This window comes from Lottia gigantea (genome assembly GCF_000327385.1).
Source record: "Lottia gigantea unplaced genomic scaffold LOTGIsca_10, whole genome shotgun sequence".
NCBI lineage: Eukaryota > Metazoa > Mollusca > Gastropoda > Lottiidae > Lottia > Lottia gigantea.
The window spans coordinates 710,676-731,426 of record NW_008706747.1 but is presented as its reverse complement, the minus strand read 5'-3'; the positions used below and the strand labels follow the sequence as shown (position 1 = coordinate 731,426).

At 32.8% G+C, this 20,751-nt stretch overlaps 3 protein-coding genes across 3 annotated transcripts; 1 reads left to right on the top strand and 2 right to left on the bottom strand.

Moving 5' to 3' along the window:
* Positions 1 to 3,871: 3,871 nt before the first annotated feature.
* LOTGIDRAFT_229909 (hypothetical protein) lies at positions 3,872 to 9,194 on the top strand (the record flags this gene model as incomplete). The annotated part of the gene is made up of 10 exons (XM_009046058.1): positions 3,872 to 3,960; positions 4,343 to 4,438; positions 4,818 to 4,983; positions 5,473 to 5,576; positions 5,941 to 6,090; positions 6,873 to 7,005; positions 7,373 to 7,496; positions 8,083 to 8,186; positions 8,483 to 8,583; positions 9,087 to 9,194. Exons 1-10 carry the CDS (start codon positions 3,922 to 3,924, stop codon positions 9,192 to 9,194), a joined length of 1,125 nt encoding a protein of 374 aa, XP_009044306.1. The 5' UTR covers positions 3,872 to 3,921.
* Positions 9,195 to 15,092: 5,898 nt separating this feature from the next.
* LOTGIDRAFT_211598 (hypothetical protein) lies at positions 15,093 to 16,769 on the bottom strand (the record flags this gene model as incomplete). Its single annotated transcript, XM_009046057.1, has 1 exon — positions 15,093 to 16,769. Exon 1 carries the CDS (start codon positions 16,707 to 16,709, stop codon positions 15,093 to 15,095), a length of 1,617 nt encoding a protein of 538 aa, XP_009044305.1. The 5' UTR covers positions 16,710 to 16,769.
* A 1,567-nt stretch (positions 16,770 to 18,336) lies between these two features.
* Positions 18,337 to 19,779, bottom strand: LOTGIDRAFT_72815 (hypothetical protein; the record flags this gene model as incomplete). The annotated part of the gene is made up of 2 exons (XM_009046056.1): positions 18,337 to 19,334; positions 19,536 to 19,779. Coding segments are annotated over 2 exons (1,242 nt in total), but the record flags the coding sequence as incomplete, so codon positions are not given.
* Between the last annotated feature and the right edge of the window lie 972 nt (positions 19,780 to 20,751).

Sequence of the window (20,751 nt, the reverse complement as noted above, 5' to 3'; positions counted from 1 at the left end):
TAAGTTTCATAAACATGATAGTAAAAGTTTCATAAACATGATAGTAAAAGTTTCATAAACATGATAGTAAAAGTTTCATAAACATGATAGTAAGTTTCATAAAAGTGATGTTTAAGATGTGAATTAAGTTATGAAAAGGAAAGTAACATTAAGTTTCATTAATATGATAGTAAAAGTTTCCTAAACATGATAGTAAAAGTTTCATAAACATGATAGTAAAAGTTTCATAAACATGATAGTAAAAGTTTCATAAACATGATAGTAAAAGTTTCATAAACATGATAGTAAGTTTCATAGGAAAGTGATGTTAAAGATGAGAATTAAGTTATGAAAAGGATAGTAAAATTAAGTTTCATTAATAGGATAGTAAAAGTTTCATAAAAATGATAGTAAAAATTTCATAAACATAATGGTAAAGTTTCCTAAACATGATAGTAAAAGTTTCATAAACATGATAGTAAAAGTTTCATAAACATGATAGTAAAAGTTTCATAAACATGGTAGTAAAAGTTTCATAAACATGGTAGTAAAATTTTCAGAAACATGATAGTAAAAGTTTCATAATCATGATAGTAAAAGTTTCATAAACATAATGGTAAAGTTTCCTAAACATGATAGTAAAAGTTTCATAGACATGATAGTAAAAGTTTCATAAACATGATAGTAAAAGTTTCATAAACATGGTAGTAAAATTTTCAGAAACATGATATTAAAAGTTTCATAATCATGATAGTAAAAGTTTCATAAACATAATAATAAAAGTTTCATAGACATGATAGTAAAAGTTTCATAAACATGATAGTATAGTTTCATGAACTTGAACAAAGTACATAGTATTCATATTAATTTTCATGAACATGATAGTAAAATTAAGTTTATTTAACATAATAGTGATCTTAATATCTAGAACATGATAGTGAATTGATCGTCAATTGGTCAACCGGTGATATATTGAGTATTAGATTTATTACATTTTAACTTACTAACAAAATCTGAACGTAAGCACATTGTCTGAAAACTGTTTTAATTTCCTGAAAATATTCGAAAATTCTGAGTTATGTATGTCTGCCATTTTGTACAGAAGATTTCCCAGATGAATTTTTTTCTCCAAATTTAATATTCAATATTTTGAGAAAGGAAGTCAAAACATGATTTAGCTAGAAGGTCACTTGTTGTAATCTTGGTGAACTTTTCAAGCTATCAGTAACTCTGTACCAATTTGCCTTGAAAAACATATGGTAGTGTCATAAAGTCAGCCCAAATTATAAGATGAAATTAAATATCAGTCATCATTTTTTCAGTACACATTTTAAAATTTAAATCTGATAACTACCTAACATTTCTAAGTTTGTTAAATTGTGAAATCAAAATCGAATGTAAACTCCATATGATTTAAAATGAATAAAAATGAAAAACTTTTCAGAAATTAAAAAATAAAACAATTATTAGCCATTTGTTAATTTTGGTAATAAGAACAGTTGGTAAAAAATCTAAAATCCTTACACAGTGATTTCAAGTTTTTGTTTGTTAAGGATTTGTGTGAAGTTTGTTTTAGTTATTATAAATACTGCCATTATAAGTTGCAATGTTATCAACTTAATCTCATTTTTGAATTTTTAAGTCTCAAAATATATTCAATAATTCATAAACTGCCATTTAAATGTTGGAATATAGTTATATTACAATTAAATATATTTAAATATAGCCTTATATCTCAAGAAAAATTGTCGCTGAATCGCCCAATTTGATCTTTATAATAAACACTTCAACATTATATTAAGTTTTTAAATTAAAATACCAAACCACAAGGGGCCTATTTTTTTTTTTAAAATTAGATGAATTCTAATAATCTTATTGGTTGTTTTCGAATTAATTTGACCAATGAGATGGCTTTATTGATTAAAATAGGTCAAGGTTGAGATTAAGATAGAATTTGCCACTTTTTACTGCCTTATAGATTAATATTTTCCACGGTCTTCGTATATAACCACAAAAAAATAGTTATGTTATTCTACAATTTATTATGTCATATTTTTGTTTGAATCAGTATTTTTGTGTATCATTGTAAATTTTGAAAGGAAATAATAGATAATCTTATTAAATCTCTGCTGTCTGGTGTCCAAATTTTTGTTAATCTTTTAATCCATTAAGATTAATCTTACAGAGATTTTGGATGAGCCTGAATCAACTTTGTGTATTTTGTTATAATATTGTTCAGGTTTTTGATTCTTAAATAAAAAGCACTATATTGATAATATTTGGTTTTCATTCAGTTGTCCATATCACTATCACTATCAGAAGGAGCAATCATCTCTCCCTTTGTCAAGCTATTACGAACTGCATCTAATACCTTGACTTCATTGGTCTCTTTTCTTGTATCGCGGAATGCAGCGATTTGATTGGATTGTATGTTAGAGAACACAGTCAATCAGAGCCATTGACATAAAAACATGATGGCTTATGGTCCACAGTCTTTCCGTGGAGGAATCAGATAGGCTGTATTCACTAGCATACAATTCAATCAAACCTCCTTGATAAAAGATAAGACTGTAATGAAGACAAAGGACTGAATGTTAGACATGTCCTTGTGTATTGGGCCCAATTCTGACCCAGGTAATTAATAAAGAGTTTATTATTATCATTAAGGTACCGGTACTAGGCTCGGTTCCTAGTAGCTTGACTTGGTGAAAGCCAGGATCAAATTTAATACAGTTGAAATAATGAGACCAGCAACTTGCAGCTGGGATCAATTGGATTGTTGAAGGGAGGACCCGGTCCAATTTATGCTAGAAAGTAGAACATGAACAACTGCTACTTTTTAGTCTCGTGGACACAGATCATCTATGTTTTGAGATTGATCAGATTCTGCCAAATGCCAGCTGCTAGAAGTTGTTTAAAATCTGTTGCTGTCAGATTCAGATTTCACCGGTGTCAGGACCAGAACCATCAGGACCAAAACAATCCTTAGTATCGTGAACTGACTCTCTTTATGAATTCCATCGTAAATTCATGAAAATGTGATAAAAGGCAGAATAGAAAAAGATTCAAGTGATTGATCGTTCAAAGTCGGTCTTCAACGGTTTTGGTAGAGCTCGCAATGACATCTGTTAACATTTGACTATTTAATTGGCACGCGCACATGCTCGTGAAAGAGGTAGTAAGTAATTGAAAATAAGATAAATCAATGTAATTGTGGTATATAATTTACTATATAAAGATAAGATAATCATAATGGGAACAAGACCTACCATAGTTCACCTTGTCAGTGGACTATTGCCTTGTTAATCTTAACCTTTGCCAGTCCATTTTCTCTCAAAGGAACTGCATATCCCGTCGCAATTCCAGCGCTACATATAAGAGAAAATTAAATGCTGACCTACCAAAGTCCAAATCAATTTCTCCGATAGCTTTGTTCGCAGTATCATCAGGTAAGTAGGCCTACATCAGGTAAGTAGGCCTACGCCCTTTGTGATACTGCTGTCACATAGCACTTGTGGCTATGGGAGACGTTTGAAGATGGAGCCTTAATTTATAAACCCTTATAAACCCAGTAGGCCTACGTACAGTGACAGAATTAAAAACAAGTTGTGGGACTAAACCTACACTTAACATCCAGTGACGTATTTAGGAAACGGGTGAGGGGGTCGAGCAGGGCCACACAATTTTAAAAACTCTATGAGCTGGTAAAGCGGAAAATGTTTATTGTATTATACATGTATACATAAACGACAGTATCCCTTTAATGGTTTTCCTAGGCAGAGTCGCAAAACGTTTTCGTTTGTATGGTGTAAGGGAAATAACTCTATTTATTTTTAGTGGTTGTTACAAACTAAGAGCAGATAACTCTCAATGACTAATTGAAGAAAGGTTAAAAATGGCGGGTACTTGTTTGTAAAGTAAAACAAAGCCAGAAAAATCATCATGGAATCATCCCTCTCTAAACAATCCATGGATGGTTTGGTATGTGATGCTTATGTTCATGCTCATGTAGAAATATCAAGTATGGTTCGAATTCGGATCATTCTAGGCTTAATCAGGATCGCCCATTTTTGTGGCATGTCTTGCTTAACTCTTGCGTAGGCAACCGTGTAAATTGTTTATTTACTATAACTAGATCTATCCGCCCATCGTGCCTATGGCCCAAGAATTGCCTTAAACAAGTTCTCCTCTCTCCTCTCTCTGTTTCTACTAGCTCAAGTAGGCCTAGCCTAGGCAAAATCATTTTTGTAAGAGTGTCTGTTCCAAGTTAGATAACCCAAAGGAATATAACAGCTATTGCTAAAGAAACTTATTTAGATCTAGATATTTAGATATGAAATTTTTGGGATCTTTTGAATTGTAGATTGGTATGATTAGAGATGTTGAAAGAAATTATAAAAATTTGAACACAGAATGGTTAGATCTAAAGAGAACCACAGAAAATGACATTGATTTGAAGGTGTGTTTATTGTTAAATTGTTTATTCTCTCTAATCATGTAGAGTCTTCTTTTATTGAACAAAATCGATCAAAATTTACCTAAACTGATCTTTGTGGTTTTTTTTAATTGAATTTTGCTCGTTTGAAAATTGCTTACTAAAATTAAAATTTCTAAATTTTAAATCCAAAGGCAATCAAAGACCATCTTTTTTAAATTTTAACCGACCAAATGCAATCGTTGTTGTTTCCTACTTGACGAGACTGTCAATTTCTTAAATGTTCCTTGATTTAAGCGACAGATGTGTAATTTTAATATGTGTACGCCTACTGATTTATTTCTCCTTTTCGAATCTAAGATATGAATATTCCAGTTTATCTAAAAATATATCTTTTTTCTAGATTTCAGGCCTTTGCCGAGATGGAAAATTTAAAGATTATGTATTAGTTCATAAAGACGACTTGTCTCAATTAGCTACAGAAATAACACAACTTAGACAAACTCTACCAAAAGTAATAGATAAAAAATATATTTCATCGTTTGGTAAATTAGAGGCTTTAGAACAGGGTAATTATCTTTTGATATTTCATGATAGTGGTCTATTTCTTATAAACTGAAGGCACTGTCCAAGGATCCAGGTGTAGGCTATATTTCGTCGTTGGTAATTTTGTTATTTCATGATTGTGGTCTGAATAATGAAAAAAGTTGTCTCCCCTACTACTCAAGTTAGGTACTGCTAGTACGTTGCAAACATGTATTGTGTTTCAATGAAGGCCTTGTTAATGGAAGGAATTAACTTTCTAGATTACGTAACGTAAGATAATGCCTCAGAATTAAAGACCTAACAGCTTTACATAGAGACTTTTGATAACGAGATTTATTTGTTGTCTGAAATCTTCAATGACAGTAGGAGTTGCGTCCCATATTCCATTATTTCTGTCAGTTTTTGACTGAAAAATAACATGGTCTGCTGATAAATATACCTGATTGAACTTGTAGTCAAAGGCGTTAATGATTGAATATTCATATTTCAAGACCTTAATTAATAAATTCCAGAACTAGAAAGTTTAAAGAAAAGCAAGGAATTGTTAGAAAAAGAAAGTTATCTTTGGAAGACAAGATGTGAAACAGCAATAACAGAATCCCAAATAGAAAAACAAGTAAGATAATATTTCCAAGAGTGTAGGATAGATTCTCAACCGACAGATGCTCAACGGACAGATGCTCACTGGACAATAGCTCTCAAAAGAAATGAGAAAAATTATCTCTTGAGGTTAATGATTCCCTGTTAAAAGAAGCATTAAACATTGGTGACCAATTGTCGGTGAGCATCTATCTCAACTGTCCAGTGAGAAACTATCCGTACCCCTATGTAAAATAACTTGGGGATGATGAGAGGGGGGTCCAAAGCTGGGCCAACCTTAGTCTGAATTATTATTCAAAGAAATATGAAATAAAAGACAAAATTCATTCATAAGTGGGTTTACAAGATAGGAGTCAACAATTTTCTTTACATGTTTTCAGGAAACATTACAACTACGATGTGACTTACAGGATCTGAGTCAACAATTGAGTCAACAATCAGATTATTGTTCAAGTCTGGGTGCAGCTTGCTGTACTTTATTATGGAGAGTTTCTAGAAAAGAAGAGGGAATTGAAGCCATACTTACTGGGGTAAGCAATACAATGAAAGACAAACTACAGGTGCAACTTGCAACTTTAGAGGGCTGCGATCATTCTTGTTTCCTTGTTTTCAAACATCATTTCAAACATTAATTTTGATTCAATCAGTAATGAAGAATGACGATATTAAATTTGTTTGGGCCCCTAAAATTTAAAATATCAGGCACTACTTCTATAGTTATTTTGCCTATCCCTAATTATAGATTTGTTAGAAACAACAAGAACAAAAAGAATCAATTTGAAGTTTTACGCGACCTTTCATCCAATCTTCAAAGCAAATCTCCAGATTTTTTTTCATGGCCTGTACACATGAATGGGTGCAAGGTTGAAGACTGCTACCTGGTCGGCTCTAGAAAGCACTGACTGTTGTATCACAATATCTAACTGTTTACCGAGCATATGACAATCCACTGGTCTAATCCACTACCAGACTTGTTGGTTGTAACATTACTTACAATGATGTACTATTTAAATAGCTCTGTACAGAATTTAAAACTGACATCCTCGTCTCCTACAATAAAACAGTACTGTACACAACTTTGAGACATGAACAGTTGTCACTTCCATACCATTCTATTTATATTTTATTAATGTTTTCATAAATGATTTTGCTCTAATAATCGTATTTCAGAAATTGATTTTTTCTGGAAAAAGTATATCTAAATAATCTTAAATGATAAATATACATGACATATTAATGACAATTTTTATGAAATTAATTATTCGATTGATAGATGATTTTTTGATGTTTTGAATTTTTTTCCATATTACAGACTAAAGTAGATGAGTTTTTTTCGATTGTGACTAGTACCCTAGATGGTTATTTGGCAGCTTATAAAGATGATTGGCCGTCTGAACCATCTGATGAAACTAATTTTATACTAGCTTTATGTGGTACTATTACTAGTAAGTTCCTCCTTCATATACTATACGTTAACTATGGAAGAATCACGAGCTACATAATGATTGGCAAATAAAGCCAATCAACAATCTTGGTTACATTATTTACATATGCAGGGGCATATCTAGATACCTGAGGGGTGTGTCTCCCCAAGGTGGGAAGGGCTAAAATCCCTTTGAAGCCAACGGAAATCAGAATCAGATGGCTTGAAATGAATTTTGAGCATCAAGAGGACTAAATTTTCACTTCAAAAATAACCTTTCACATGTATGAGAGGGGTGGTGGCCCAATGGCCTACCCCCGACATACGTCACTGTACTTATATGGTTTAATAATATTTGTCTCTGAAATTATTTTTCTTTTAAATTTTAGATATTGCTGCCTCAGCCTATGGTAGAAATTTTATAATTACTAATCTAAATGGTCGCCAATTAATAGATACATTTTCAATGTTTATAGCAGAAGCCCCAGTCAAAAAAAGCTCTGTTTTGAAAAAGTAAGTTTCTGTTCATATGCTCTATAAATTTGACCATTAAATGCCGTTGAATATATATATATATATTACAGCAGATGACTGTATAATTCCAAATAAGTATTCAGTTTGATATTAATGTGTTTATATAATATTTCAGTTTGATATTAATGTGTTTTTATAATATTTCAGTTTGATATTAATGTGTTTATATAATATTTCAGTTTGATATTAATGTGTTTATATAATATTTCAGTGTGATACTAGTGTGTTTACATAATATTTCAGTTTGATATTAATGTGTTTATATAATATTTCAGTTTGATATTAATGTGTTTATATAATATTTCAGTTTGATATTAATGTGTTTATATAATATTTCAGTTTGATATTAATGTGTTTTTATAATATTTCAGTTTGATATTAATGTGTTTATATAATATTTCAGTTTGATATTAATGTGTTTTTATAATATTTCAGTGTAATATTAATGTGTTTTTATAATATTTCAGTTTGATATTAATGTGTTTATATAATATTTCAGTGTAATATTAATGTGTTTTTATAATATTTCAGTGTGATATTAATCTGTTTATATTAAATATTTCAGTTTGATATTAATGTGTTTATATAATATTAGTATTAATCAGAAAGGATTAAAATATTTAACATCTAAACCAGATATTATGTCCTTGTTAACATGGCATCTACAAGGTAAGACTCGTCTTTTTAAAAAAAAAATAATGCTCTTGGTCCTAATGGGATTGTAAAGAAGTTTTCTAAAATTGTTATGTGTATCAGGGATTCTGATAAATTTGCTCCATTCCAATTTTCAATTAGATGTCTGAGACTCCTGTAATAACACTAAAACTTGGTGTTTGATGACGTCACAAATTGCAAAGGGCCTTATGTGATAAAACTTATTTGGCAATTTGCACTTAGCTTTAGTGGAATTTCCCAGGGTTTATAGAAGAATTATATGAAGTCTGAAATTTGTATTTATTTATCAGAGGAAAGTGATGATGAAAATAGATTAAATACATTAAGAATTATACAGTCATTGATATCAGATGATAATAATATCAATATCATACATCAACTTCAAGAACTGGTGAGATTAAAATTCTTCCTCAATTAAAAAAGAATTTTTTAACCTATTGATTAGCTGAAAACAAAAAAATCATTCATAATCATGTCCAGCAGGCAGTTGGTTAGAGCATAGGATTGGTGTCATTTGCTTGGTTATGTTGGACAAATGGTAGTCGTTGGTCAACCCAGCTGTAAATGGATACTGATAGCTCATGGGTATGATGAATGCCAAGAGGTTTGGCCAAAGACCAGCTGGCAGAAAGTATCCTTAGAAAATAAAGTTTTTTCTTTACCTAAAGTTAGGTTCACAATTAAGGATCCTTTCTACCATGTGGTCCTTTTCCTTGATCTTTCCCAGATAATCCTTACACATTAAGATGACTTATTCAAGGTTACAAGACTTGCACACACCAATCAAGATTAGAACCCACAACTACGGTTTGTTTGATTATGTCATGTAATGGATCAAAGCTGTAATAGACTATAATAAAGAACCTCACAAAATCTTTTCTGTTTTTATTTCAGTTGCCTACGTCTTATTTACATCAACTAGCTTCAGATAGAGATAAAAATATCCAAGATATTGCTTTAGAAATTATTATGGATCTTAGAAATACTGCCAATGAGTCATGAATTTCAGTTTGTCATGTATGTATGTGTTCATTTAATATCTTTAATAAAAGAAAATGTTCTCATATTTTCTGAGTTACTGAACATGAGCAATTCGTGCAGGACAGCAGAGCCAATTTTTCTTCTATTTTTCGATTTTCAACATTTTAGGGACTCAACATGCATAATATGTAGCTCACATGGTTATTTCGTCCGACATGGACAACTGACTGTTTTTAGGTCAGTCTGTCTAACGTTCACTGCACCAGCAAAATCGAAAAGCAATTTAAAGGATTTAAGGGGACTGTCTATGCAGAATTGAAACTTGATACTTCATTAAGCTCAATCAGCTGGTAAGGCAAATATTAAGTCAACGGAATCCCTTTAATTATCCAGAATTTGTCACAGAAATTGCATAAGCTGGAATTAATCATAAAGTTGAGCTGAAAATGTTTGATGTGACCTTAATACAGACAGTTTTATAAGCTTAGAATATATATGCTTTGATTTGAAAAGCTGATAAATCATAAAAGCTCATAGCTATTTTGGGTCATTAATCTTTTAACAAATAGTTTGGACAAGGAAACATTATGTGACAAGAAGAAAATTTGACCTGTTGACAGAGTTATTTATAAAATCCTGGTCTGAACTGGCTTTAACTATTATTATACCGGTGACATATGTAATATATTATTACAGGATGTACTAAATAGTATACTAGTACATTTAAGGGGTTATTTCTTGTAAGAAATAATAACTCCGCTATATTTTAGGGTCTTGCTACTATTACCATAGCAGGTAAGAGTGGTTGTAACAACAACATATAATTGAAATTACGAAAGCACAGGCTAAGGTATTGCAGGGTTTTAACATGTTTTTTTTTAAGCCTTTGAATGAGTATCGAGGAATTTAAAGGGATTGTTTAGAGATTTTTCTAAGGGACACTGAAACATCAATTTGCACCATTCCAATTTTCAATCAGACGTCTGTGGTTCCTGCAATTCAACTCAAACTAAGTGTTAGATGACGTCACTAGACATGTGATTTTAGTGGAATTGCAGGAACCTCTTTTACAATTCCTTTAATAGCTTGCTTCAATTTGTACCATCCTGCATAATTATATATTTCCAGTAATTCCAGAATTTTTTTTACCACTTTGAAATGTTCATCAACAATGATAAAATTTTGTAATAACGCCATCTTGACAAGGTCAAGTTCTTGTGGAATAACAAGAAGTAACAATATAGGCCAGAATATCAGAATTGTACAAAATAATAACTAAAAAAGTCCTGGATACACATTTGAGTAAATTATGTTTTACTAAAAAAACAGGCAAAATTATATTTCATCTAACTTAGAATTTCATTTTGACAATTTATTGATGAAGCAATCCCTTTAAGAGGTAAAACTGTTGACATGTGAATAACATGTTTATTTACACTTTTTCTAGACATCTAATCCTTAAATATACAAGAGAACATGTCAAGCTGTTTAGTAAGACAACTAAATGTCAATAGACTCCATTTTTTAAAGGTAAAATAGAAACCATGACGTCATCCTTTTTTCAGCTAAAAACTGATTAAAGGGACAGATTCACCATTCGTTTGACCAATCGTACCTTAGTCTTGGATATCCAATCCTTCAAAACTTTCAAATTTGTGTGTCCAGAATTATCCATGTTCAAAAGACGACTCGTCTTTTTTTGAGACTCTGCCATATATAGAGATTTGTCTTTTCTTGAGACTCTGCCATATATAGAAATTTGTCTTTTCTTGAGACTCTGCCATATATAGAGATTTGTCTTTTCTTGAGACTCTGCCATATATAGAGATTTGTCTTTTCTTGAGACCATATAGAAAAGACATACAGTATATAGAAATAGAAAGTAGTATTCCTAGTTCAATAAAAGAGGAAATATAATGAAATAATATCACACAAAGTTTAACAGTGTCAATAATAATTTTATTTGAGCAGCTAAAGCTTAGATATTATTTGCTTTAAGGCAAATTCACTTGGACAGAATCTAACTTGAGTATCTATTATATAATATAATGATACTAAAAATGAACAAATTGACCAACTTATACATAGGTTTTAAATGAATACTCTTGTTTGTCAGACATCTTCACAATGTCAAGTTATTAAAATCTTTGTCTCATACCTTGACCGCAAAGACCATGTTTCATGTATTATGAATTGCAAATGTAGCCAATCAGAGCCCGTGCAGGTTTTGTGTTGAGGCCTCGGATTAGCTTTATTCCTTGCCTACAATCCAATCAAATCACTGCATTTCTAACTCCTGTGACACAGTATAAGTGGCTATTTGCATCAAGGTATAAGACAATGTTCGTAATAGCTTAACATTGTGAAGACAGAAGACAGCTACGATTTATGTTTCAACAAATTAGATTCACTGACAGAAAATCATTATATAACACAGTCTCTTATTGGTCAAATGTTTAAAGTGAATGATAAGGTACTACCATCAGAGACACAAATTACTGAAATTCAAGGGTCAGACATTGCTAACTCCTATGACCTTTGAAAGATCAAGACTACACTGGCCATTCAAGGCAAAATCATCTTCACTATGTCAAGCTATTACGCACTTCATCTCATACCTTGACTGCAATAGCCACCTTTCTTATATCACTGAAGTTTGTAAATGCAGTGATTTGGTTGGATTGTATGTTAACGTTAACAAATACAGCCAGTTAAGAGTCCTTGACAGATGATCTGTAAAAATAAGCCATAATGTTTAAAGTCTGTCTGGGCTATGTTTGGCTGTATTCACTCTTACTATCCAATCAAATCGCTGCATTCCATGGTATAAGAAGATGGCTAATGCAGTCAAGGTATAAGACGAAGTTCGTAATAGTTTGACATTGTGAAGATTTAAATATAACCCTAATGTTCATTCATGGCTTTGAGAGCTTAAAAAGGTGTATTTTGATTAATGACTTGACATTGACGTACCTGCCATCATAAAACTTATCTAAACCTATATGAAGACAGAAATGACACACTGTTACACTAGACAAATTTGTTGAAGCTTGACCCCCAAAACCACATGTCATTTATGACAAAAATCTAGATATTATTAGACATTTTTGAGCCAATGCCAGTTGGAAATGTATGTGTCGTCTACTTTGCTAATGTTCATTTTGATTATTAGACAATTTCACAAATCTGGCTATTACTTCTTAGTCTACGTACAGCTTCAACGAAAGATGTATCCTCATCATAGACTGTCTGGGCTTCGGGGACTAAGCTATTATTGAAGTTACTATCCTAGTCAAGTTCCTCAAATGTCCAACATCATTTCACACAGTTGCTATTGTTCTTCTTTCTAGCAAAAATTTCATTTTTTTTCATCTTCCAAATTTATATGACTATTTTACTCAAAATGAAATGGATTTGATCAAATGCTTTGAGATTACTAATTTGTAAGGCTGGGCGATATTGGTTCACGTTGATATCACAATATTAAGTGTAGATGATCTAACCTGGGAAAAAATTGGATGATATATCATGATAACTACCATATATCACAATATGGTGACATTTTGTTAAGTTTTAATTTAACAATATAACTAACAATATATATTCATATACTGGTATATCGCCAAGCCCTACTATTATGCATTCCCCTTAACCACATGTCATTTATGAAAAGAATCAAGAAATTATTAGACACTTTTCAGCCAATGCTAATTGAAAATGTGTCTGCTTTGCCAGATAATATCAATTCTTATACCAGTATATTGCCAAGCCCTGCTATTATGCATTTTCATTAGCCATTGAGTAAAATATTGTACAATTGGCTTGATGTACACGATATATTTTTTTTACATTGTGGTATTTCTCTGTAAGACTCTGTTAAAGCTGGTCCTATGCCGACAGAAATCTGTAATATGCCTATGAGGAAGGGGATGGTGCATATATAATTTGAGGCTCTAAATTTCAAACATTGAAATTTCAAGACAAATAGGTGAAATATGCAACATTTACAACAAAGTAACATTTCAATTAAGATCTTCTATCAAAAATATGATGCAAATTCTTTGGAAATAGCCTAAAAGGCAAAGCCACTAAACTTTTACATTTTTCTAAGGAACAGCAGATAAATCTTCATCATGATAAATATTTTATAAAACAAAATAACATAAGCTTATAGAGTAAATCATAAAATCCATACATAATCTTTTAATAAAGAAACTGAACACAATTAAACAAGGAAATTTCTTCGGATTCTGTGTGATTTAAAAATACTCCATATTTGTTTAAATTTATCAGCATTATTAATAGATAATCAGTTTTTATATCCATATATACCAAGTGTTTCCAAGTGAACCTATTGCTTCATAAAAGGTTTTCTTACTTTTGTGTATTGGGAGAACTTTTTCCACAATTTCTATTTCCTATCCCAAATCCCTGGTTCCCGTAATTCCAAAACACTTGATACAGATTGTCACAAATATACCATTAGGCTTGACTTGCTTACAAGTTATATAAACAATTAATTTTTGCCTCATGTATAACTGTACCACACAATGTTAAATTTGTTTCACTTTTTATATGAGAGTGGTATTATAAAAAAGCTTTTAACTTAACCCTCAAAATGTTTCCATAAAACTGTGATTCATTTCAAGATCAAAATATACTAAGAGGCTTCTCAAAAGACATAAATTCAAAAGTTACATTGTTTATAATTTACAATAAATATATCTTCATTATAATATTTATTTTATACATTCTTGTCACTGGGAAAACACTCATAAATATTCAAAATACTTTAAGGTAAACTGACGTATTTCAAGCTTAAAAATTTATATTGAAAAAAATTACAAAATTGATAGATTTGATATGTCTGTCTGTATGTTTTGTTTTGCTATGTCACTTTCCCAAAGGAGAACTCGCTAAATATTTTTAATATCAACTAATAGAGATAGACTTCTAATTTTAAACACTTTTCAGAAGACATGCATGCATAGATTTGAATTTTCATATATTATATTTGTTTCATAATCAAGATATAACTAAAAATAATTAAAAAGAAACATATTTTGTTCATGCTATCATGCTCAATAAACATAACAAACCAAAGAAAATAAGAGGTGGTTTGTTCTGCTTCACTCAAAATTTTCCAGATCAATTTCAAGATAAATTCCAACAAAATTTTACTTGAATACTAGTCAAACTTTGACAAAATAAAATATCTTTCGAGGAACAAGGATTGAAAAGCTTCTTAGTTAACTGAACTGTAAGACTCAAAATAAAGTCCATATATATTCTGACAATAGAAACACTTATAGGTTGTCAAAGTTTGCAACAATTGTGTAAGTTATTATCTGAAGAAGGAGAACCCTACCAACCTCCATTTTATTGGATTTTTTTTACGCAAAAAAAATAAAAGTAAAATGGTTGGTGTAAAGTACCCAATGCCTGAACACAGTGAAAATAAAAGAAAATATGTTAAGCCCTACTATTGTTAAGCTATAAGTATATCTAGAATACATGATAAAGGAACAGATTCGCAAATTTTGGGAGCGTATCAGTAAGCTGTAAATACTATAACTGATTAGCTTAGCTGAACAATTGCTGAATCCGTCCCTTTTAAAACACAGTTTACCAATTATATTGAAGTCAACTAGAACTATATGAAATGAATGGTGTTTTACGTCCTACTTTCCTGCACCATGTACTGGTACTGGAACTATAAGCTGATATTGCATTGTTAAAATTGCAATATTGCACATAATATTATTTTGAAATTTTGTTTTACAGAGGTCAAATTCAAATAAAATTTTCTGTAAATAACCTTACATAGCACTAAATCAACAATTTTCATATTGTGTGGCAGGCACACTTGGGTATTTTACACCAACCAATAATTAAGCTAGATATATTAGTACTTCTAGACTAACTAGCTTGTTTTCCTTCATTAATAGTAAGTTGTGCAAAGCCAATCAGTGCTTTATCACAGGGTACTTCATTGCTGTCACAACCTGAATTCAGACCAAATACCATGTTTTTACAGCTGCCATTACTGTCCAATATTTTCTGGAGATTGGCAGCAACAACTATTAAATCTTTACCATCCACTAAACCTGCCTCGACCAGTTCCCTTGATACACTGTCAGCTGTATCCTGACCGTGGGTAAAATCAAATTTAATATCATTCAATTCTTTTTTCTCGTTTCGTAGACGCAGAACTAAATTTATTGATCCTCCTTGAGGCGTTGCCTCAGCATCAGCAGCAGAATCTTCTGATGGAGGTTCTTCTTTCTTGGAGTCAGTATTAGTAGTTGTAGGTTGCTCTTCAGGTTTCTTTTCTGAAGATTTCGTTTCTGAAGGTTTCTCAGGTTTTTTCTCCACAGGTTCAGAGGGATTAGGTTGATTTACAGGGGAAACAACTCCATCCAGTGGGAAATTTTCACTTTCAGGCAGACGTGGAGATCTTTCAGAAAGAACAGCTAACTTTCCTTCTTCAGAGTTTTCATCTAATTCTTCATCGGACCATTCCCAACCACCATCTTTAGTTTTATGCAGACGTCCACTGGATCCTGGTACTCTCTTCACCTTTTGGGACTTCAGTGGCATTCCTTCCGACAACAAGGTTTTAAAAATGTAATTCTTGTCTTTAGCTTTCTTGAAGAATTCATTCTTTATTAATTGTTTAGCCGTAGGTCTCTTTTCAGGATCCTTTCTCAAACATTCATTAATAAGTTTCCTGAAAGCTTTACTGTAAGATTTATATTGATCTTTGTCGTCTGCCCCTGAATCCAAAGTTGGTGGGTCATTCTGTAAGGTCAACATCAAAACTTTCATAGGAGGATATTTGTGGTATGGAGCAGTACCTGTGGCCAATTCAATGGCAGTTATTCCAAAGCTCCAGATATCTGCCTTGAAATCATAGCCGGAAACCTGTTCCATGACTTCTGGTGCCATCCAGCAAGGCGTTCCAACAAAAGTGTGTCGAACTGCATCTCTTGTGATATCTTTTCCTGTAGCCAACCAAGCACTGACACCGAAATCAGCAATGTAGACAGCCCCTTCCTGTCCTAGCAAAATGTTTCCAGCTTTAATGTCTCTATGAATTTGCCCATTGCTATGAAAATATTCCAATCCTTTTAAGACTTCTTTCAATATGGTAGCAATACTAACTTCATCAAGAACACCATTCTTACAATTCCCTGCCTTCATTCTGCTCTTAATGATGTCCAGCATGGAACCACCACCACACAATTTCATTATCACCCACAATTCATCTTTCACAACAAAAGAAGTATAATAACCCACTACATTTTCATGTTTGCATTGGCTCATAGCTTGAATTTCCTTCAACAATTCTTCTACTGTCGTGTTACACTTTTCAAGGTTGATTCTTTTGATGGCACATTTTTCATTCCTGGGTCGACAAATTGCAGCCTGTACAACTGCAGTGGCACCGGCTCCCAGAACATTAAGTAGCTCATAATCATCCTTATCGTTTGACCATGGAACTACTGTCGGGGCCTGTTGAGGAGTTTCCGCCATTCTTTCTTTACTAATTCTTTATTATGTTGATTAGTTCATGTTCGTTGACACCAACCTTTCTCTAACTGCACTATTCTGCCAATGGCGATAAACACAAAATTACGGACTGACTACCAACTTATCGCCTAGTCTCAATTTTGAAACCACCGTACGATGTAGGCTCCACTGGAATATAATTCAAAACTCATAAATCCAAATCATTATTTTCATGTCCTCTGTTCTACAATGACCATTACCTTCTTAACTCACTAAATAAATTGTATGTTACCCATTACTTGTTATGTCCTTATTTCGACATATTGAAGTCATTTGAGGAAATTTCCACTTCAGGGGTCAAAAAGGTCAAATTCTAAATTGAAATTTTTAAGTCAATAAACCCTAACCATACAGTCATAGGCCTACTTAATGTATCTATATAATGCATAACACTGTGAATCTAACCCAATCTCTTTCCAAATATCAAGCAGCTGTGGAAATTTCCTAATATGTTTTGAAGAGTAAATATGTCCATTAAATGGTTTTGTTTCTATTTGTGTGTGTCATTAATGTGTGTCACACCCACGCAAGACAAGGCATTCTTAGCCTGCTCTTTCAGCGTCGTTGATCAACTGTAAGGATTATTCCAGGCCGATTCAATACAGCTCCATAATGCCCCCCCACCCCCCCCCCCCTCCCCCTGTTATTTTTACTGTAAGTTGAACCAATCGAATGGAAAAAATTGAGTGATATTTAGAATCTCTAGAGCGATTCAAGATCTAGACATGATAGGCCTATCATTGTGTAAATCTTTCACTCAATGATAATAATTGTTATTCGATTAACTTATAATTTCATTTGCACCACGTTCCCATGTCGTGTTCATGTCTTCAATTTATTTCTTGACAAAATACAGCAGGTCGACAAACGTTTTTGTTATTTTATGTTCTTGGGTCCGTTGGCCAAACTTAAAATTAACAACCGTAGGACTTGTGATGTAAGGGGTAGGCCTATGCATGAGTATAGGACTTTTACATTTGAGTTACTTATTACCAGCCTTGCGCATCTCAAGAGGGAGTGTGTGTATGTGCTGGGGGGCATCTATTTTCACCGAAATAACAATATCAGGTCCCTGATAAAGACATATACAAATTTATCCTTTGTTTCAATATACATTTTAATCTCCACTGTTAATTGAATGAATGGTTTTCATAACACCTGACACTAATTGGGCCAGAAGGTTAATTATATTCTCGGAAATCCACAACCAATCCGTAAATACAAAACGTGCCATGCAGAATTTCAATTTGAGAGTTACGTCCCTTTATTAATGTTACAGACAACGTTTAACTTCCCCATGTGTAGCTAGAAAAATTCTGGAAGTCTGATGAAGGGGTTATTGGGTTCAAGAACAAAACTCTATGTTTTATGTTGGCATTGAGTCCATCAATTTGGTTTTATTATAAATGTCCATTCAATTAGTAGCTTTAAAACTTGCTTCAATATCAGATTTGGGCAGTGGGCTACATGCAGGCTATCAATGTGAATACATCAATGTCATCAACAATAACAAGTAGGGGTAATAATTTAATAATAAATCCAGCCTATTGATTCAGATAACAGCTGTTTAAAATGAATTGCTAATCATATTATGGGTTCTCATATGATCATTGAGATACTTGTTCCTAGCAAAACCTTTACCACAAAATTGACATATAAATGGTTTTTCACCACTGTGTATCATCATATGTTGGTTAAGATTCGATTTATACGTAAACAATTTACCACACTCGTCACATTTATGTTCTTTAAAACCTGAATGAATTTTCATATGGGGTTTCAACATTCTTTGAAGAGCGAACCCTCTTCCACAAATGGTGCATTGATACGGTCGTTCATTTGTATGGGCAAGAAGAACATGTTCATCTAGTGTTCTTTCTCTCACAAAAGATTTATGACAATGTTGGCACTGATAAGGTTTGTTCTCTACATGCTGCTTCATGTGGTGCCGCAAGTTGCCTTGACGATAGAATTTCAAATCACAAATGTTACATTGCCAGGTTTTTTGTTCACGATGTTTGATCATATGTCGACTTAAGTATTGTTTGACTTTAAACGATTCACCACACTGATCACAAATATAATTGGTTTTGGTGTCATGTATGGCCATATGCTGGACTAAATTGTATCTACAAGAATAAAATTTGCCACATTCTGGACACTGACTATTGGCACGATTATGAGTCAAAAGATGACGCTGCAAGATGTAATTGGAACGAAACACTTTGTCGCATTCAGTGCAAGGAAATTGTCCATCTTCATTAGGAGGTACGTTCAAAATGTCTGCATCAGGCACAAAATTATCGTCTGGGCTTTCATGACCTAAAACATGATGTTTCAGTTCATCTTTAAAAGGAAATTCCATGCCACATTCCTTACAAATATGGTCAGCATAGGCCTCCTCATGTGTCCTTAAATGTTCCATCAGATAGTCTTTATCTACAAATGATTTTCCACATTGTTCACAGACTGGCATCCGCATTTGAAAATGATACAATTCATGTCGTTTCCATTTTCCTTTATTTCCAAACCCCTTGTTACACATTTTACAATGATAAATAATTTTTGGCACAAATTTATTGACGTTAGCTGATTTTGGACGGGTAGGAATGGATTCCATATACTTTCCTTCAAACAGTTCGGAATTTTCAATTTCATCTTCATGTGGATCATCAGTCAAATCATCTTCCTCTAATGGAACTTCATTTTCTACTACCTCTGGTGGTGGAGAGTCTTTTATTTCTACTTTTTCTGATTTCTTCTCTGGAGTTCCACCTTTGTGAAAAGCACTTAAATGTCGCTTTAGATTGGCCTTTGTACGGAATTTTCTCTCACATTCAACGCACTCATGATCTTTAATGTTGGTGTGACTAAGCTGATGCCTTAATAGTAAATTATTATATTTAAATTCTTTACCACATTCTAAACATACCCAGGGCTTGTGACCAGGATGAGTTAATTTGTGATCTGCTAAACTCTTAGTATCCAGAAAAGATTCACTGCAATCTGAGCACTGAAACGTTTTGACGTTTGTTGGAGGACTTTCTCGTTTGCACTCAACAGATAATTCACCATCAGTTAAATCCTTTTGAGAAATGTCCAATTTTTCAACCCTTTTACCACAAGAAACTTCAAGTACTATATTCCCTTTGTTGGATTTCTCCAAACCTTTCAGATTGATGTTGAAATTTTCATCTTTGGTTTCACCAAGATTTAAGTTGGTGCTTTTGCCTCCGAAGCTGATACTGATTATGAACTCTTGAGTATTTAAAGAACTCTCCTTACAGGATTGGCAAATAAAGTCATTGTCACTGCTGGTTAGCACACCTTTGTCAGTTAGACTGGTAAACATTGCTTTACAGCGGGAACACGTTTTTATGCTTGGCTTCTCGTTTATGTGATTATTTTCTGGCTCTTCGTCACTTGTGTCTTCCTCCAGAGACTGAGAACCTCCAGCTTTTTCTTGTCCTAAACAGTCCATGGATTCCAATTTGTCTTCCTCACCATCCTCGACATTTTTGTAGTCAGACAATTTGGAATTTTGGTTGCAAGTTTTATCATTCCACTCCCCTTTCACTTCATCAGATGAAATGTTGGAAACCTCAGTCTTTGATTCTTCAACTTGAATGCTTCTCATAGGTTGACTTGTAAAAGTAAGAGAACTATTCTGGTTTCTGTCATCCTTTTTGTGCACTTCCTCAGAGGGTGCCAAGACCAATTGATTGGTGTTTTGCTGAGGGATAATCAAAATAGGAGTCGAGCTGTTTTGAAAGTGGCTGCTGACGTACTGCATTGATCTGGCATCAAAGGCACTGATCTGCATCGGAAGGGGTGGTAGATCAGCTGTCACATTGTAAGGTGGGTGATTCTCATGGTATTGAGTTGGACGGTGGGAACCAGGACCAGCACCAACAGGTTGTGAGCTATCCAACATCTGTCTGTAATCATTTTGGTTTATTTCTCCTTGTCCTTCATATAGAGGAAGCATAGGTGGGATTGTAAAGAA